Source organism: Pelecanus crispus, chromosome 12 (assembly GCF_030463565.1).
Source record: "Pelecanus crispus isolate bPelCri1 chromosome 12, bPelCri1.pri, whole genome shotgun sequence".
In the NCBI taxonomy this organism is placed as follows: Eukaryota; Metazoa; Chordata; class Aves; order Pelecaniformes; family Pelecanidae; genus Pelecanus; species Pelecanus crispus.
In genome coordinates, this window is record NC_134654.1 from 3,904,037 (window position 1) to 3,918,854 (window position 14,818).

Sequence of the window (14,818 nt, forward strand, 5' to 3'; positions counted from 1 at the left end):
GGCGCGCAACCCCTTCCGGCGCCGGCCGGGGCCGCGCTGAGCATGCGCGGCGGGGGACGCCGCCGGGCGGACGGGCGCGGTGCTGGAGCTGAGCATGCGCAATGCGCGCCCGCCCGCCCTGCTCCTGGCACTGAGCGTGCGTAGAGAGCGCAGCGAAGTCGCTGGGAAGAAGCATGCGCAGAACCCCTCGTGAAGCCCAGAGGACCGACCTCCTGTTCCCGACCCGCCCGGAGTGCCCTCTGAGCATGCGCGAAGCGGGCGGTTCGAAGGCGCGTCTGGGTCCGGACCGGCGGGGAAGGGGCCGCGGCGCCAGGTGGCTGCGCATGCGCCGTCGGCGCCCGGGCGCCTCAGCGGGGCTGGCGTCGGCGGGGAGCGGGGCTGGGGGCGGCCGGCGCTGCCCCGGCGGGGGCCGGCACCCCGGGAGGGCGGCTGTGCCGGCGGGGAGGCCCGGGCGGGAGGGGCCTGGCGAAGAGAAGGGCTCCGGAAGGGGGGCGAGGCGGCCGAGCGACGTGAGGGGAGGGTGGCGGGCGGCAGCGGGAACATGGCGGCCCCGGAGGGCGGGCGGCCGTCGGCCAGGCCCCGTCCCGTCTGCACGGCGGAGCCCGAGTGGGTCTCCCCACGCAGACGGGTGACTGCAGAGGAGGGCGCAAGGGACGGCTGCCTGCTCCGAGCCACATGCGGGGAGCACAGCGATAGCGGGCACGGGAGGGCCGGTATCACACGCGTGGGCTGGAGACGAGCCTTTTCTTAAAGTCATTTACAGATTTATTTATTGTCTGCTGGGAGAAACAACTCGGCCTTGCTGTAACACACACAGGTTGCTGGCCTTAGGCTGTGAGGTGCAGGCTGGCAGCAGTGCTGAAATCAAGCACAGGAATCAAAAATAGCACATACCTGCCTGCAAAATGCAGCAGGGTCACGTTACAGGCGCTGGCCGTTTCCCAAAGAATGCTGTTACAGAAGTGCTCCGGCACAGCTGGGATGATAATGAAAAATAGCAGCCCAGAATAAGCAAGTGAGTTTAAAAATAAAAACAAAAAAAGACCTTGTTTCTGTGAAAGGAGACCATATAAAAGTGAGAAGCCAGAGCTACTGCAAAATGCTGAGTGGGGGGAAAAAAAAAATGTCAAAACATACTGGTACTGAATCAAAAACTTTGCTTTCTGTGGTGGAAGCAAGGGGAATGCTCTAGGGAATCCTTTTGTCACCTCAGCAGGTTTTGGCATCAGGCCCATCGCAGTACAGGACTGGAAATCAGATTTTTGAACAGGCTTCACGTTTCTAAAGACATACGGTCCTTTCTTATGCCTGTTCTGCTTTTACAGCCTAATAACTTTGTTGGAGTTATAATTATTTGTTTATATCCCGCCTTACTAAGCAAAAGTAAGCAAACAAAGACTTGGCTTGCTGTGTGGTTGGTTTCAGACCCTTGAGATGTATAGCAACAGTAAACAGACTGATTTCCTGTAAACTGCCATCTGCATTCCTCTGACATTCAGGAGAAAGAGCCAACAGTCTGCTTTTCCCCAAAAATAGCCAGTAGTTGTAGCGTAGCCTTTTCACTAGAGTGTCTCAAAAAATTGCAAAACTGATCAGAAATCTACTTGTCAGAGCTTTCCTGCCCCATCTCTTTTCCACAGTAACTAAAGGCATACTTTTCTTTTTTAGGCTTAAATTCAAAGTGAGTAAGGATGTCAATAGTCACAGTCCAGCTTGGTCAGTGTGGTAATCAGATCGGCCATGAGGTGTTTAACGCTATCTGCAGTGATGTCCGTGGCACACACGGGTTGTGTTCCAAGAAGGAGAATGAATCCTACCGTGATGCTTGCAAAGAACGTTTTTTCAGTGAGGAGGAATCGGAAGGTACAGCGTTTAAGTGTTTGTTTCCCATAGAGGGTCTGGTTTCCAGCCTAATACAGATAAGAGTACAGAAGTAATAAAAGTCTTTTACCTTCTGTTGAAGAACGAGTTTTACCTTCAGTCTTGAAGAACTGTCACAACCCTCTGCCTTCACAACATTGCTAACAACCAGGGAAGCAAAATGAGCGCAGTAACGCGCCTGAGACCACAGAGCAAGTCTGCTGGTAACACAGCTGGAAACTGAGCATAATCTTTCCTTCCAAACATCTGCATTTTCTGATTATAAAAATAGATTCTACTGTGGAGTAGGGCCTGGAGTATCTGAATTTGGTGTTATCAAACACATTAAGTGGTTTCTTTCCTGAAAGATCTATGGTCTCTGGAGTTCAGATTTGTCTTTGGAACAATAGATGGTTCTCCAGCAATCCGGGGCATTGCCGAGTCCTCCTTTCTGTACCTGCCTGTACTGTCCCGTTAATAGTTCAGCTTATGTGGGTGGGAGGAATACAATTTGGGCCATGCTGCAAGTCTGTCCATCTTACATAAACAAATTCTTATGGCACATTATTCTTAGTTTTGGTTTTTCTTCCTATCCAGTACCTGTTGCCCGGGCTGTGCTTGTTGACATGGAACCTAAAGTAATCAGCCAAACCTTATCAATAGCTGCCAGGTCTGGCTACTGGAAATACGATGATCGGTCGCACTTCTGTCAGAAGCAAGGGTCTGGGAACAACTGGGCAAATGGGTATGAACAATTGTTTCGGGATTCACTATGGGAACTGTAGAGGCTAATGAGCTGTCTAGACTCTCTGGGAGCAGTACTATCGCAGCTCTGCGAGGTACAGAGTATGTAACATTAACCTGATTTATTTTTAAGTTAGAATAGCGATCTATATAGCAGTGAAATTTCTAAACTGCTTTTTGCAAGGTGAAATTGGTATTTACGGTGAAAATGTAACACTTCAGAATAGCATGAATATATTTGATTTAAGAATAGGAAACAATAAACAAAATTTATAAACAGCTGCTTTGCAAAATGTCTCAGCCGAGGATTGTTTACTGCAGATAGAATGGGTGACATAGTGCTAGGTTATGCAAATACTACTACTACTAATAATAATAGTATCCTTTACGAATAGCTTCACATTACTGCTTTTATTTTGATATAACCTGCCATGTCTCGCTGTTTTGTCTTTTATTCAACAGTTACTCTGTTCATGGGCCTAGACACAAAGAAATAATAATGAATCTGGTACAAAAAGAAGCAGAGAAATGTGATCGACTTGGTGGATTTTTCACAATAATGAGCATGGCTGGTGGTACAGGATCTGGCTTGGGAGCATTTGTAACCCAGTGCTTAAGAGATACTTTCCCAACCTCATTTATACTAAACCATGTTATCTGGCCCTACGGCACCGGTGAGGTGAATGTCATATTTCCTGGAGATATTCTACAAGTTTATAATCGCTGTTTACTTTTAAACATAAAATACCTGCAGCTGAAATAAACTAGAAGAGACACATTTTACTTTTTAAAAGTTCGACATGACAGAAAGTAATGCATCTAATGAAGTGTTTGCTTAATATTTGGTACATGTCATTTCACAAAAAAAAAATCTTGATAACGTAAGTGCTAAAGTATAATACAGTTTCATGAGAAGCTCTATTAGCCAACTAGAAATCTCCTGTTATGATAGTATCTCAGCATTATACTCAGTTCCCAGACAGATTTTATTCTAGCATGTTTGTACGAACTGAGAGGGATAACATGATTTTTCTTCCTCTCTTACCGTGAAAAAGCTCTGCTAGTTCCTGACCTCATTCTGCACTTTGGCAAAGAAAGTGAATCACTTCCTAAATCATAACCAAGGAAATGACAGTAGCCAGAGGATTATAAAGGAGAAAGAGATTAAGCTGTTTGACTTTCATTTGTCTGTATTTTTTGTTTGTTTCCAGGTCATTGTTCAAAACTACAACTCTGTTTTGACTCTGTCACATCTGTACCAGTCATCAGATGCCCTTCTTGTTCATGAAAATGATGTCATCCACAAGATCTGTGCTCAGCTGATGAATATTAAACAGATATCCTTCAGGGATGTAAATCAAGTCATTGCACATCAGCTGGGGAGTGTTTTCCAGCCCACTTACACAGCAGAAAGTGGCTTACACTATAGCAGAAACCTGTTAGGTATCTAACTCTAATATAGCTGCTTAACGCATTCTCACACATATTTCTGTAATCATTTCATGTTATGAATTTAAGTTCTTCGATCTTACTCAAGTATTCGGATACATCCCAAGTTTTAAGATAGGAAAAGTGAAGCAAAAGACTAAATTAGAAGTTCGATCCCAATTTTGTAGCAGAGTCAAAAACAGAACCCCAGCTTCTGGTTTCATTCTTTACTAAAAGAACCCTGTTTCTCCTTTTTCAAGTGATTACAGACACCCTTGTACCTATTTACATTTCAGAGGAAATTTGCGCCGGACAGTAATTTGGGACCGAGTTTTACATTTCACATTGGGTTAGAAGTTTGTATAAACTGAAACAAAATGAAAGTTTTGTGTTTTGCTTAGGCTGAAGACAGGTTAGCATACGACATAGTAGAAACAAGCAACAGGCTGACATTTGTATCTTTAAGGGATTAGAGAAAGTTACCCATGTTGCCCAGAATTTTGCTTGTAAAATTAAACTTTCACATCTGTCTGTCAATCTCTTTCACAGTGCGTAGGGTCTTTGAGATTTTGAGCCAGAGTATAAAGCAAGACGAGTCTAAGTTGTAAAATAAGAACTACTACTATGCTTGTGTAGAACTTGGTAGTACGTAGCAGGTTTGCATTACTTTGCCTGATGTGTGTCCATATATTTGTCAAATTAAAACTTTATATGTGCTCCTTTGTTTCGTACCTTAAACTGCTAGATCTTTGTAAAATTCCTCACTCTCTTCTCCTATTTTAGCTAGCCTATGCAATATTTTTGTCAAACATGAGCAGCTGTTAATTTCTTCTTTCAGGAGACTTAATGGAGACGTTAGTTCCACATCCCGAATTCAAGATGTTGGGTCTTCGTAACATACCTCAGATGCCTGAAAACTCCCTCGCTTATAGCACGTTCAGTTGGCCTGGACTCATCAAACATTTAAGGCAGATGCTCATTGCTAATGCTAAAATGGAAGAAGGTAAAAAAGCATTCACTCATCTTCAGTATCCATCACTCTCTAAGCATTTATTTTTACAGATGAAATGAAGCTTATTGTTCTGTGGAGCTCACTGACTAGCTTTAGTCAGTTCAGAAACGAGCTGCTGCCCTCAGACAGCAGGAATTTGCCTCTACATAACCAGCTGCTCCTTTATTCACTCAGCTGCCACAGCAGCTCCTGGCTTGCTCCCGTTTTTGCTCCCAGACATCTCGGTTAATTATAACTGCTGAAAATACGCAAAACAAACAGTTTTTGGCCGTGCGCTTAATTGACATGATTCATTTGGAACATTCCTTGCATAGTTAGTTCCGCTATGCTTTTTCTTTCTGCACCTTCTCCTAATAAAAATCCTGCTTAGCTCTCCCATATCATTTACATGGGGAATCCAGCATCACTTCCAGTTATGCAAAGAATGGGCTGGCAGATTGCTAAGTATAGAAACAAGTATCCGTTTTCTCTGGTAAGGCTAGTGACTACCAGGCAAATACTGCTGGGTTAGCACTGGTTTTCTCTAAGAATTGTGTAATTACTGCTTAACTAATGTGCAGAAGCTACAAACTCTTAACATGATCTCAGCTTGGGGCACAGCATTAGTTACTATCTGACTCCTCAGCTAGTCTGAATCCATATTTCATGAAACATTAGCTTTCTTCTGTATCTTTTTTGCCAAAATCTTATAGGTATCGATTGGCAAGTACGACCACCGTGTCTAGGCTCCTCTGTCCCCTCCAGTCATTCCACGAACAAGCCGCCGCATTTCAATACTTCCGTTGCCAACCTGGTTATCCTGCGAGGAAAAGATATGCACAGCGTAGACTTGGGTAAGAAGGAAAAACACGGTACCTCAGTGATTCTTGTTTCACTGCACGCTGTTTTCTTTGCAACCGTATCTCATGCAAGTGAAAAAAAAACCCCAAGGCCGCCTATTTGACTACTAAGGTCACTATTCCCTCTAGAAGCATTTTAATGTCCAAGGCCACGTTGTCTAATTGCTTAGGGCTGTTGTATTTACATCCGAGACTTCTGTGCTTCCTGAAGCATTTCAGGGAAGGAGGAAGAGACTGAAGTCCGTATATATGATAGGATTCTTGGCTATATTGTCTGCAAGTATCTTTAGCCGCTTCTGGAGTGATGAGCATAGCTTGCAGATGAAGTAGCAATACAAGAGTATGCTTCTAGATAATATGATAAATCTGTTTCAAACGGTTATATTTTCAACAGGCTGACCACTGCAGATTTTTTTCAAGGCCTGAATTGATCTGCTGAGCATTGATTAGGTCACACAGGACTACTGAGATCAACATGTAGGAGCCTGTAGCTTTACATTTGTCAAACGGGCTGTCTTATTTCTGCTACAGGAAGTTTCAGAGATCCCTCGTTATATACATCATGGCTAAACCCCCAGGACGCTTTTAATGTGTGGAAAACACCAAGAGCATTTAACAAGTACGAAAAATCTGCTTCTTTGGTCAGCAATAGCCAGTTCCTGCTGAAACCTCTTGACAATGTTGTACGAAAAGCTTGGAATATGTTTGCTTCCAAGTAAGTGAAAATAATTATGCTGATACCTCATTTAAAACTGCCAACATCTTCAGTGTTAGCAAAATCATTGTAAATACAGCTCGCTCTTTCAGCAAAGTAAAGTAATGGTGAATAAGCAGGAAGACGGTTCCCATGCTTTAGTGGAAACATTTTTGTGCTTGAAACATGACGGCAGGGTGAGGAACACAGAACAGTGCTTATGTTCTGTGCATAAGTGAGACCACATATTTAGTGCATTCCAATGTGACCATTCTAAAAATAACACATAGAGACTTTTTCACTGATCATATAGTTTCTAAACGGTGTACAGACAATACTGCACAGTCCAGGAAACAAATTCCTGAGTCAGTTCAAAAGCATTTATGGGATTTGTGTGTTTACTAAGGCTCCCATGCTATTAGTTTGATTTGTCAGTAGAAACAAGAAATCTAGAAAATAACTGCCATTCTACTTCTATCGTCATGAAACCAAGGTTACTGCGTGTCACAGCAGATATCTGCTAAACATGAGTTTCTAGCACAGGAATTCTGCAGTTAAAAGCCAAATGAGGAAAACTGCTTCCACTAGCTTAGCTCCTAGTTTTAACCACCTGTTACAAAAACACCAGTGATGAGAAGCAAACTATCCTGCACACGCAGGTTTAGGCTTTGCGTCTCAAATCTATAAATTACTTTCCTTATTTAATAATCACTTTGTTAGCTGCAATCTTGTTTCCTTAAGCAATACACAAAGTTATAAAAGCTATTAGAAACAAGTCATGACTTATCAATGAGTATGAATTACAAAATATGTTTAAGCGAGCACAGTAGAAACTAACCAGCACGGTTATTGGGTGGCAACCAAGCTTCATTTGAACTTGCTACAACAACTATACAATGCGATTTCATGCGTCAGATTCTTCACTGGTATCTAATGTCTAATCCATTTTCCTACTCTGACTTCAACACACAGAGCCTATATTCACCAGTACACTAAATTCGGAATTGAAGAGGAAGATTTCCTGGACAGCTTCACAGCTCTGGAACAAGTTATCTCCAGTTACACCATCCTTTGATTTTTTTGAAATGGCCTGAAATAGAGCTTTCCTGAAAGAACCCAGCGCTGGAAAATCTTCCATCAACTTCCTGAAGTATATAAATTGCTGGACTGTAGCTATTTTTCAGTCTTGTAAGCAGTGTGTGTGTTAGAATAGCAAGAACTGCATCAGAACTGAATATATTCATATGGGCAGGTATTACTCATATTTAATATATCTAATAAATAGCTATTTTTCAATACATTCGCTGTATTGTACTGTAGCTAAGTCTTTGAACATTATTTTTGGCACTTCGGTGTTTTTCATAAGGAATGTCTATACAGAAGGATTTTTCTCCAGGCTAAACTCTCAGCATCTAAACTATCAAGAACTAACGTGTGATAAAAATTGTGTGCTTGACTGCAGTAGTAAGGCATTCCTGATCCTCCAGTTTCAATTTTTCATGATAACACTTTGCCCTAGAATGCTTCAATATTGATAAAAATGCACAGTATCGGAATTATTAACCCAAACTCCATTTTGATTTCATTCAAGAGACTGCCACGTATGCCCTTAAAATGAAGTAAGACCTCAGTTCTATTATTTTGAGGACCTTAACCTTGACAAAGCAGAAGTTTTGAACCATGTTTTAAAAAAGGTATGAAGGGTTCTTCATTTTTCCTGTCATCCTCAAGTTATATTAGAGATTATAATGAATTACATCCTTTTCTGGCCATTTCATGGTGCCATGTTTTCAAGTGGTGTTACCTACCAACTGGGGAAAAAAAAAAAATCCCTATAGCACATCAGAGGTCTTGGCTATTTGTTACAGGCTGAACCATAGGTTTAGGCAAAACTGTAACTCCTGCTCTTCTTCCTAGAAGTTAGAAGCAAGTAGGTTTTTTTTTAAATTAATTTGGTATTCATTTAAACAGATTTGGGAGGAGAATTGCCGGGCGATTTCAGATGCAAGGGCCTGTAACAGAATATAATAAATATAATAGACTGTAGAATTTGCTCTTTTTTGCACAAATTTTACCACGCCCACAAGGTGGAGCCCCTGTGAAGCTGCAGCCTGCAGCCACCCAGCTGCACCAATCCCTCCCGGGGCGGGAGGGATTGCAATAGCATGTGGGGGCACAAACCCCACGCTTAGAAAAAACTACGCGAGATTTAAGGATTATGTTGCGACACCGAGGTTTCTTCTGCCTCTGTTAGCTTGTCACTCAATGGTAGGGAGACCTTTAGGAATTCTTGCCGTTCCTCCCCCCATCTCACACTGGTCTCTCATGGAAATAATTAAATAGGTATGCCAAGAATAAAAAATTTTAAAATCAGTCTCAAGGACTTTTCCCTTGGCAAGTGGACAAATCTCATAGTTTACCTTTAGGTTTTAGCGCTGTTTCATGCCAGGCCTCTGGGCTTTTAACTAAAGGATGAGCACACACATAGTGTGATGCTAAATATGTTAAAAGATGTTCACAATACGGCTAATGATACCCACAAAGAAATCGTGCCCCGTTAGCAATTCTGATTTACATTTTAAATCTTTAAAAAATTAACACTGTGGTAGATGCAGAAGTGACCTTGTAATTCTGCTCGGCTTCAGTTAGAGCACAGCAGATACTCTGTATTACTCTTATCTTTATTTCCTTTCCTGGCCTCATTTACCTCTTCACTTTTGTTCAGGCCTGGTACAGAAGCACTAAAATCCCCCCTCAGAGCACCTGTTCTCAAACCAACTCTGGCACACGACACCCGGCATGGCAAACAGACTTCTTGACAAGGTTCAAGTAACTGTACAACTGAATCTGCCGAAAATAAGTAAGTACTGGGGCTAAGTTCACAATTGCTCAAATACGCCCATAGTAATAGCTGAGCACTGGCATGGTTGTGTCAGTGCAAGCCACAAAGGATTCCGATAAATGTCACGGGAGCTTATAGACAAGCAATGTTAATCTCTCATGCCTTCTTCCCCTCCCCCGAAAAGAAAGCTTCAACTGCCTGTTAGTAGTAGAGCAACTGTCAGCACACGTTAGAGTTGAGCCTAGTCCTACTTTATGCAGAAAAATTACCCATGTAATTTAAGAGCTATATTGGTGCTTCGATGCAATAGCTAAATCATTAAATATACAGGGGAATGAGAATCGTTCATGGGCGGGGGAACACAAGAGGGAAGGCAAGAGGAGAAAGCAGATAAGGTAAATATACCAAATAACTTTTCATCTAAAAAGACACTTGACATTTATGACAAAACATTTTGCCAATATTCTTTTTGCAGCTCACAGTACATAATCCATAAACTCAGGCTGGTTTGCTTTCTGTTTTCCCTCAGCTGCTCTAATTCCTGTTTTAGGAGCTCCCTCTCAAAAGGGGGAGACACGATAATCATAGTTCAACTACCCAGTCATACTTCAGGCCCTAACTGCTTAGTAAGATTTGAGTTGCTTGGGAGTTCAAAACTACATATAACTTTTGTTATAAAATATTATTTGTGATATTTAGTTGTTTTTTTTTTTTTCCACTAAATCACTTCCTGGCAGCTCAGAGCTGGGCAACTGTTCTGATCAAAAGGGCTTTTCTAGCGTTGTGTTTTTGTCACTTTCAACCACTGTCTTTAAGTTGGGTATTTTCACAGAAGAAACTGGAGGAAAGATTGCACAATAAGTTAAGATAAACAGCACAGGCAATTCAAATTTGCAAGGAACAAAGGGTCAGGAAAGGAGACAGTACGGTGAGGTTCTCCCTCCTCCCTCCTCCAAAAGGCACAGGATGTTTAGCAAGAGAGAAATAATTTTCCCTAGTGTTTTCAACAGATAGCAGACTGAGAACTTCTTCCAGTGTCAGAAATGAGAATAGGTAACTCCATGTCTGAAAAAATGACCACGTCCCAGGAATGCATACTCTTCCTCATTGCTCCACAGGACAGGTGAAAGAGATTTTTAAAAAGCTAAGGACAGATAAGTCCTCTCAGAAACAAGGAAGAGAGCAATGGGTTATTGTACTGCTACATCAGTAAGTATCTTTATTGCAGAAATAACCTCACGTTATCTCTATGCATTTGCAATTCTGAGCATGAAGCAAATACAGCAGGGGCTTATTGCACCTATAAATGACACAGACCCATTTATCCATTCTTTATAAGGACATTTATTATTTATGGCTCATGTCATAGAATCATAGAATGCTTTGGGTTGGAAGGGACCTTCACTTTTAGTTAATGGAGCAGGATATTTGGGGGTTTTGTTTGTTTATATTTGATGGCAGAATTTGGGCCACGTCAGGAAACACAGCACACAGCTAACATGTATAACCCCCAAAGCAAAAATAAAAATTTCCTTATAGTTATAAAATATGAAAGCATAAAGGAAAGATTCTGCAGCTCAAAGACAGAGCTAGGCCAACAGGTTTGTTATGCTTAACAAGGATACTTCTGTAAGAACTCATTCACAAAATACTCCTACTTCCATGGAGAACAAAGTTTTTCAAAGCAGCAACAGAGGATCACAACCATCAGCCAAATTTTGACAACACAGATTCCTCGAAACTAAAAACAAAAAAAAGTATGGAGGTGAAAACAAAAGTGTAACTGTTGTATTAGCTGTTATAATCTCTTTCATTGCTCTGGAAAAAAGATTGACAGGAATTGTTTTAGGCATCTCTAGCCACCTTCCTGCTAGTGTTTTTCACTGCTGACCTCAGTTCTGAAATTCTCACACCCTTTCCCAAACTAAGCCTTCATTTTTTGATCTATGGCTGGATTCCTCTATTTTTTTTTCCCCAGGATGTGGAGAGGAGAGGGTCAAAGTAAGTGACAGGAAGTGAATAGCTATTACCAAATTTTCATGCTCTACAATTACATTAGAAGGCGGAGTAGTCATTTTCTATTTTATTGAGAAAATTAATTATGTAAAGAATAGTCGGAGCCTGGAAGAGGGCCTTTAGCTCATTAGAAGTTAAAATTAATGAGGCAGATCAAAGTCAGCACAAGCCACTGGCTCACTGAGGCAGGGACAACAGAATCAGTGGCCTTGACCCAGCTCGCGCTCGGCGAGCTACCCACAGGATGTCCATAAACCGAGGAACAATGCGTCGAATCTCGCTATTGTTTTTTTGTAATGGACAGGTGCAGCTCACTTGGAAGTTGAGTCAAGGACTCTAACTATAGCAGATATATTTAATGAATGGGATAACTTCTTTGGCCACAAAAAACAAAACAGGAACACAAATTAACCTGTTACAAATACTTTAAACATAGTAACAGGCCACTAATATCGTTAAAGATAAAATTTATTTGGACTTAAGTATACGTTGGTGCTTCTACGGTTAGACTGACTACCAGTACAGAAAGGATAGAATCTTAGTGTAAATATTTAAGGGACTTTTCAGAGGATTTACCAAACTGAAACAGCTCAAGATTAAGGGCAAAAAAAATCTGTGGTTTCCACAACAACTAGGATTTTAGCAATAAGAAAGAAGGAAGTTACGCTCAAACTACCAGCTATACACTACTGGGAACATTAAAGTACAAGAGGATATTGAATGAATACTTCATGTCCTTCTGCATTTGTTAATAAATTAAGTAGAGATAAATATTATGAAATGAGGGACCAAGCATCCAAAAGGAAATATTCTCAGATGTCAAAGTGTACTTTAGAGAAGTCTGCATTTTGCTGGACACCACTTTAAAAACCGCGCGAGAGTCATCGGGAATGTGATTCATGGGTCTGATACGGTACAAAAAAAAACTTCCAAAAGGAATTGAGCTGCTGCCTTTCCTCCCCTGCTTTCAAGGGCAACCCAGACAAAGCCTTCCCGAGGCAGCGAATTCCAGCGTAGGCTTCCTCCTCAAGCCTCCTGGGCTTCCGACCCCACCTCTGCCCACGCTCCAGAAGCACAGCCTGGACACTCAGCCAGCCTTTAACTCGCCTGGATGTAGAGCTGATAATCCTGAATTTTTAACTATAGAGCCTTTCCGGCTCTTTCAGTCAAACTCGAAGTTCACAATGGTCCCTTCTGATTTCACATTGTATGAATCCTCTCGGTCCAGCCAGCCACTTCCCCTCTGTCCGGGTGGGGTAATGAGTCACCTACCTCCGTGAATCAGCAGAACCTGCTTAACCCTTTCCCAGGCGCGCAAACAGCTGCAAATCGGGTGCTGTTTCAGACAGATGTCACTGCCAACCACGGGCAGCACACTGGAAACGGTGAAGACAGCCCGAGATAAGAGATTGGACAGGCTGCTTCTGCTCCTTAGGAAATTTAAAGGCAATTTTTAGAGGTATAAATGTCTTCCATGATAAAGATCATGGAAGAGGGCTAAACCTTAACCCCATGGTTCATACAAGCCTGCGAGATTCGGAACAGGGGCTTCTAAGAGAGTCATAAACCAAAGGCACAGGCCTCTGTACTTATCTGTCTGAATTGGGTTGCAGAAACCTTCTCCTCTGCTAGTCTTAAAAGCAAATTTTTAAAAGTATGGTGTTTTACACCGTAAGATAGAAAAATAAGTAAAATGAGGACTCTCTCTAGGCCAAGATTCCTATTTTAAAAGTAAGAGCAATAAGTAGAGAAACTAACTAAAATAAGCCACTGGTTAATATAAAAAAAGAATAAACATTGCTTGAGCCTCAGTGAGCTGTGAGCTTTTGTCTCACTAGTTATATGTGACGAGAAATAAATACCATGTCATATGGTATATTTGCATTTAAATGGGTGTGTTCTGCAAAAATTATTATTGTACATATTTGGTTACATGGACAATGTAATGTTTATTTAAAGGCTCACAAAAATACACTTCAGTTGCCTGAGAATGGTGTAATTGTGGTCAGATGGCATGATTTAATTTGAACTTTTGCCCAGCAGTCTCCAATATGTAATAGATCATTTACAGGAGCGTGTAAGCAGAACACCGCCAAAGGAGCCAAATGGAAAGCAGCCTTATCCCACACGCTGAAGGTGTAATAAAATACTGACTCTGTACTTGGTTGGCAAGGGTGGCTGTAGCTGTTCGTTATAATATCTTCAATAAGTATGGTGAGAGCTGGGCAATAGTTCAGCGCTACTGCTCTCCAGATGGCTCAGAACAATACCGAGTCAAGAATACATATTTCCATGTAAGACTGCTGGCTGTCATGCATTTCTGCCACTTGCAAAGAAAACACTGGGAAATTTCCTCCCTACGCCACGGCGGGCAACCTCAGCCTGTAGTACTACCTGACTCCGGGTCATCTAGTCAGCACTTGTAGTTCTGTGGTTATTTGATGTTGTAAACATTCTCCTTCCTAGGACAAATTTTGGTGAAGAAACCTAACGCAACTGATAAAACAGTTAAAAACATAAATTTGGCAACTGGTGAACAAAAGTTAAATACTCTTCTCCCAAGAAAAAAGCTTCCATTCCCTCCCTCCCAGACATTAACTCAGGTTTTCACATTATCTTCCTCTATAAAGATTTAGTCAGGCTTCTCCACAAAACCAGTATTTTCACAGTGAAGTATTCTTATATAAAAAAATAGATACAAACCTAATGTGTGCTGTGAAAGGGGAGATTATTCTTCAATGACGTTACAAAGGAAACCTGAACTTGCTTTAGTACACGTGGGATCCTGTTCAAGCCGAACAAAACTCCAGTCAACCAGCCTGAACTTGTCCGAAAGTCGCTAAGCACCAGGGACAGACGGGGCTACAAGGACTGGGAGGAGAGACGTCAGTGACAGTTTTAAGCTGGGACTCACTTAAACATTTTCCTTATCCACTTAATCGGAATGATCCTCTCTGTCACAGCTGAAATCCATTGCCAAAGGATAGCACAGGAGATTTCCACACTTCACTTCCAAACACCGGCTCCTCCATCACAACGGGAGTTCATGCGCAAACGCTGCGGTGCCACTTGCCACGGGGTGGTTGCGTGCGTGCCGCAGTGTTTAAGACAGATTTATATAGAAATTAAGGGAGGCAACAGAATTAAAATCACCCATTGCATTAGCAGATCTAGTAGAAACACTGCTTTGAAACTTTTCTTTTTTGGCATCCGTTACTTTGAACATAACTAAATACCAGCTTCACGCATCTTCAAAGTTTCTCTCTTCCTTGCTGCTTCCCACCTAGAGTCTTCCTAACACACGTGGATGCATAAGACTACGTGACGAGAGGTCAGCTGGACTGAGGTGAGACATAAAAATCAAGGAATCAGAGAAACGAAAC

The 14,818-nt window shown here is 42.0% G+C and overlaps 1 protein-coding gene across 5 annotated transcripts; it reads left to right on the plus strand.

Annotated features, from left to right (window-relative positions):
* Nucleotides 1-1,675: 1,675 nt before the first annotated feature.
* Nucleotides 1,676-7,652, plus strand: TUBD1 (tubulin delta 1). 5 transcript variants are annotated; one of them, XM_009485054.2, is made up of 8 exons: nucleotides 1,676-1,878; nucleotides 2,458-2,605; nucleotides 3,067-3,283; nucleotides 3,816-4,047; nucleotides 4,871-5,035; nucleotides 5,737-5,877; nucleotides 6,415-6,598; nucleotides 7,550-7,652. In XM_009485054.2, exons 1-8 carry the CDS (start codon nucleotides 1,692-1,694, stop codon nucleotides 7,650-7,652), a joined length of 1,377 nt encoding a protein of 458 aa, XP_009483329.1. In that variant the 5' UTR covers nucleotides 1,676-1,691. The 5 variants fall into 5 exon arrangements, with proteins under 5 accessions (XP_009483329.1, XP_009483331.1, XP_075575959.1 ...); XM_009485056.2 differs by having other exon boundaries at nucleotides 1,676-1,863; XM_075719844.1 differs by lacking the exon at nucleotides 6,415-6,598 and having other exon boundaries at nucleotides 1,676-1,863; nucleotides 5,737-5,895; nucleotides 7,552-7,652.
* The last annotated feature ends 7,166 nt before the right edge of the window (nucleotides 7,653-14,818 follow it).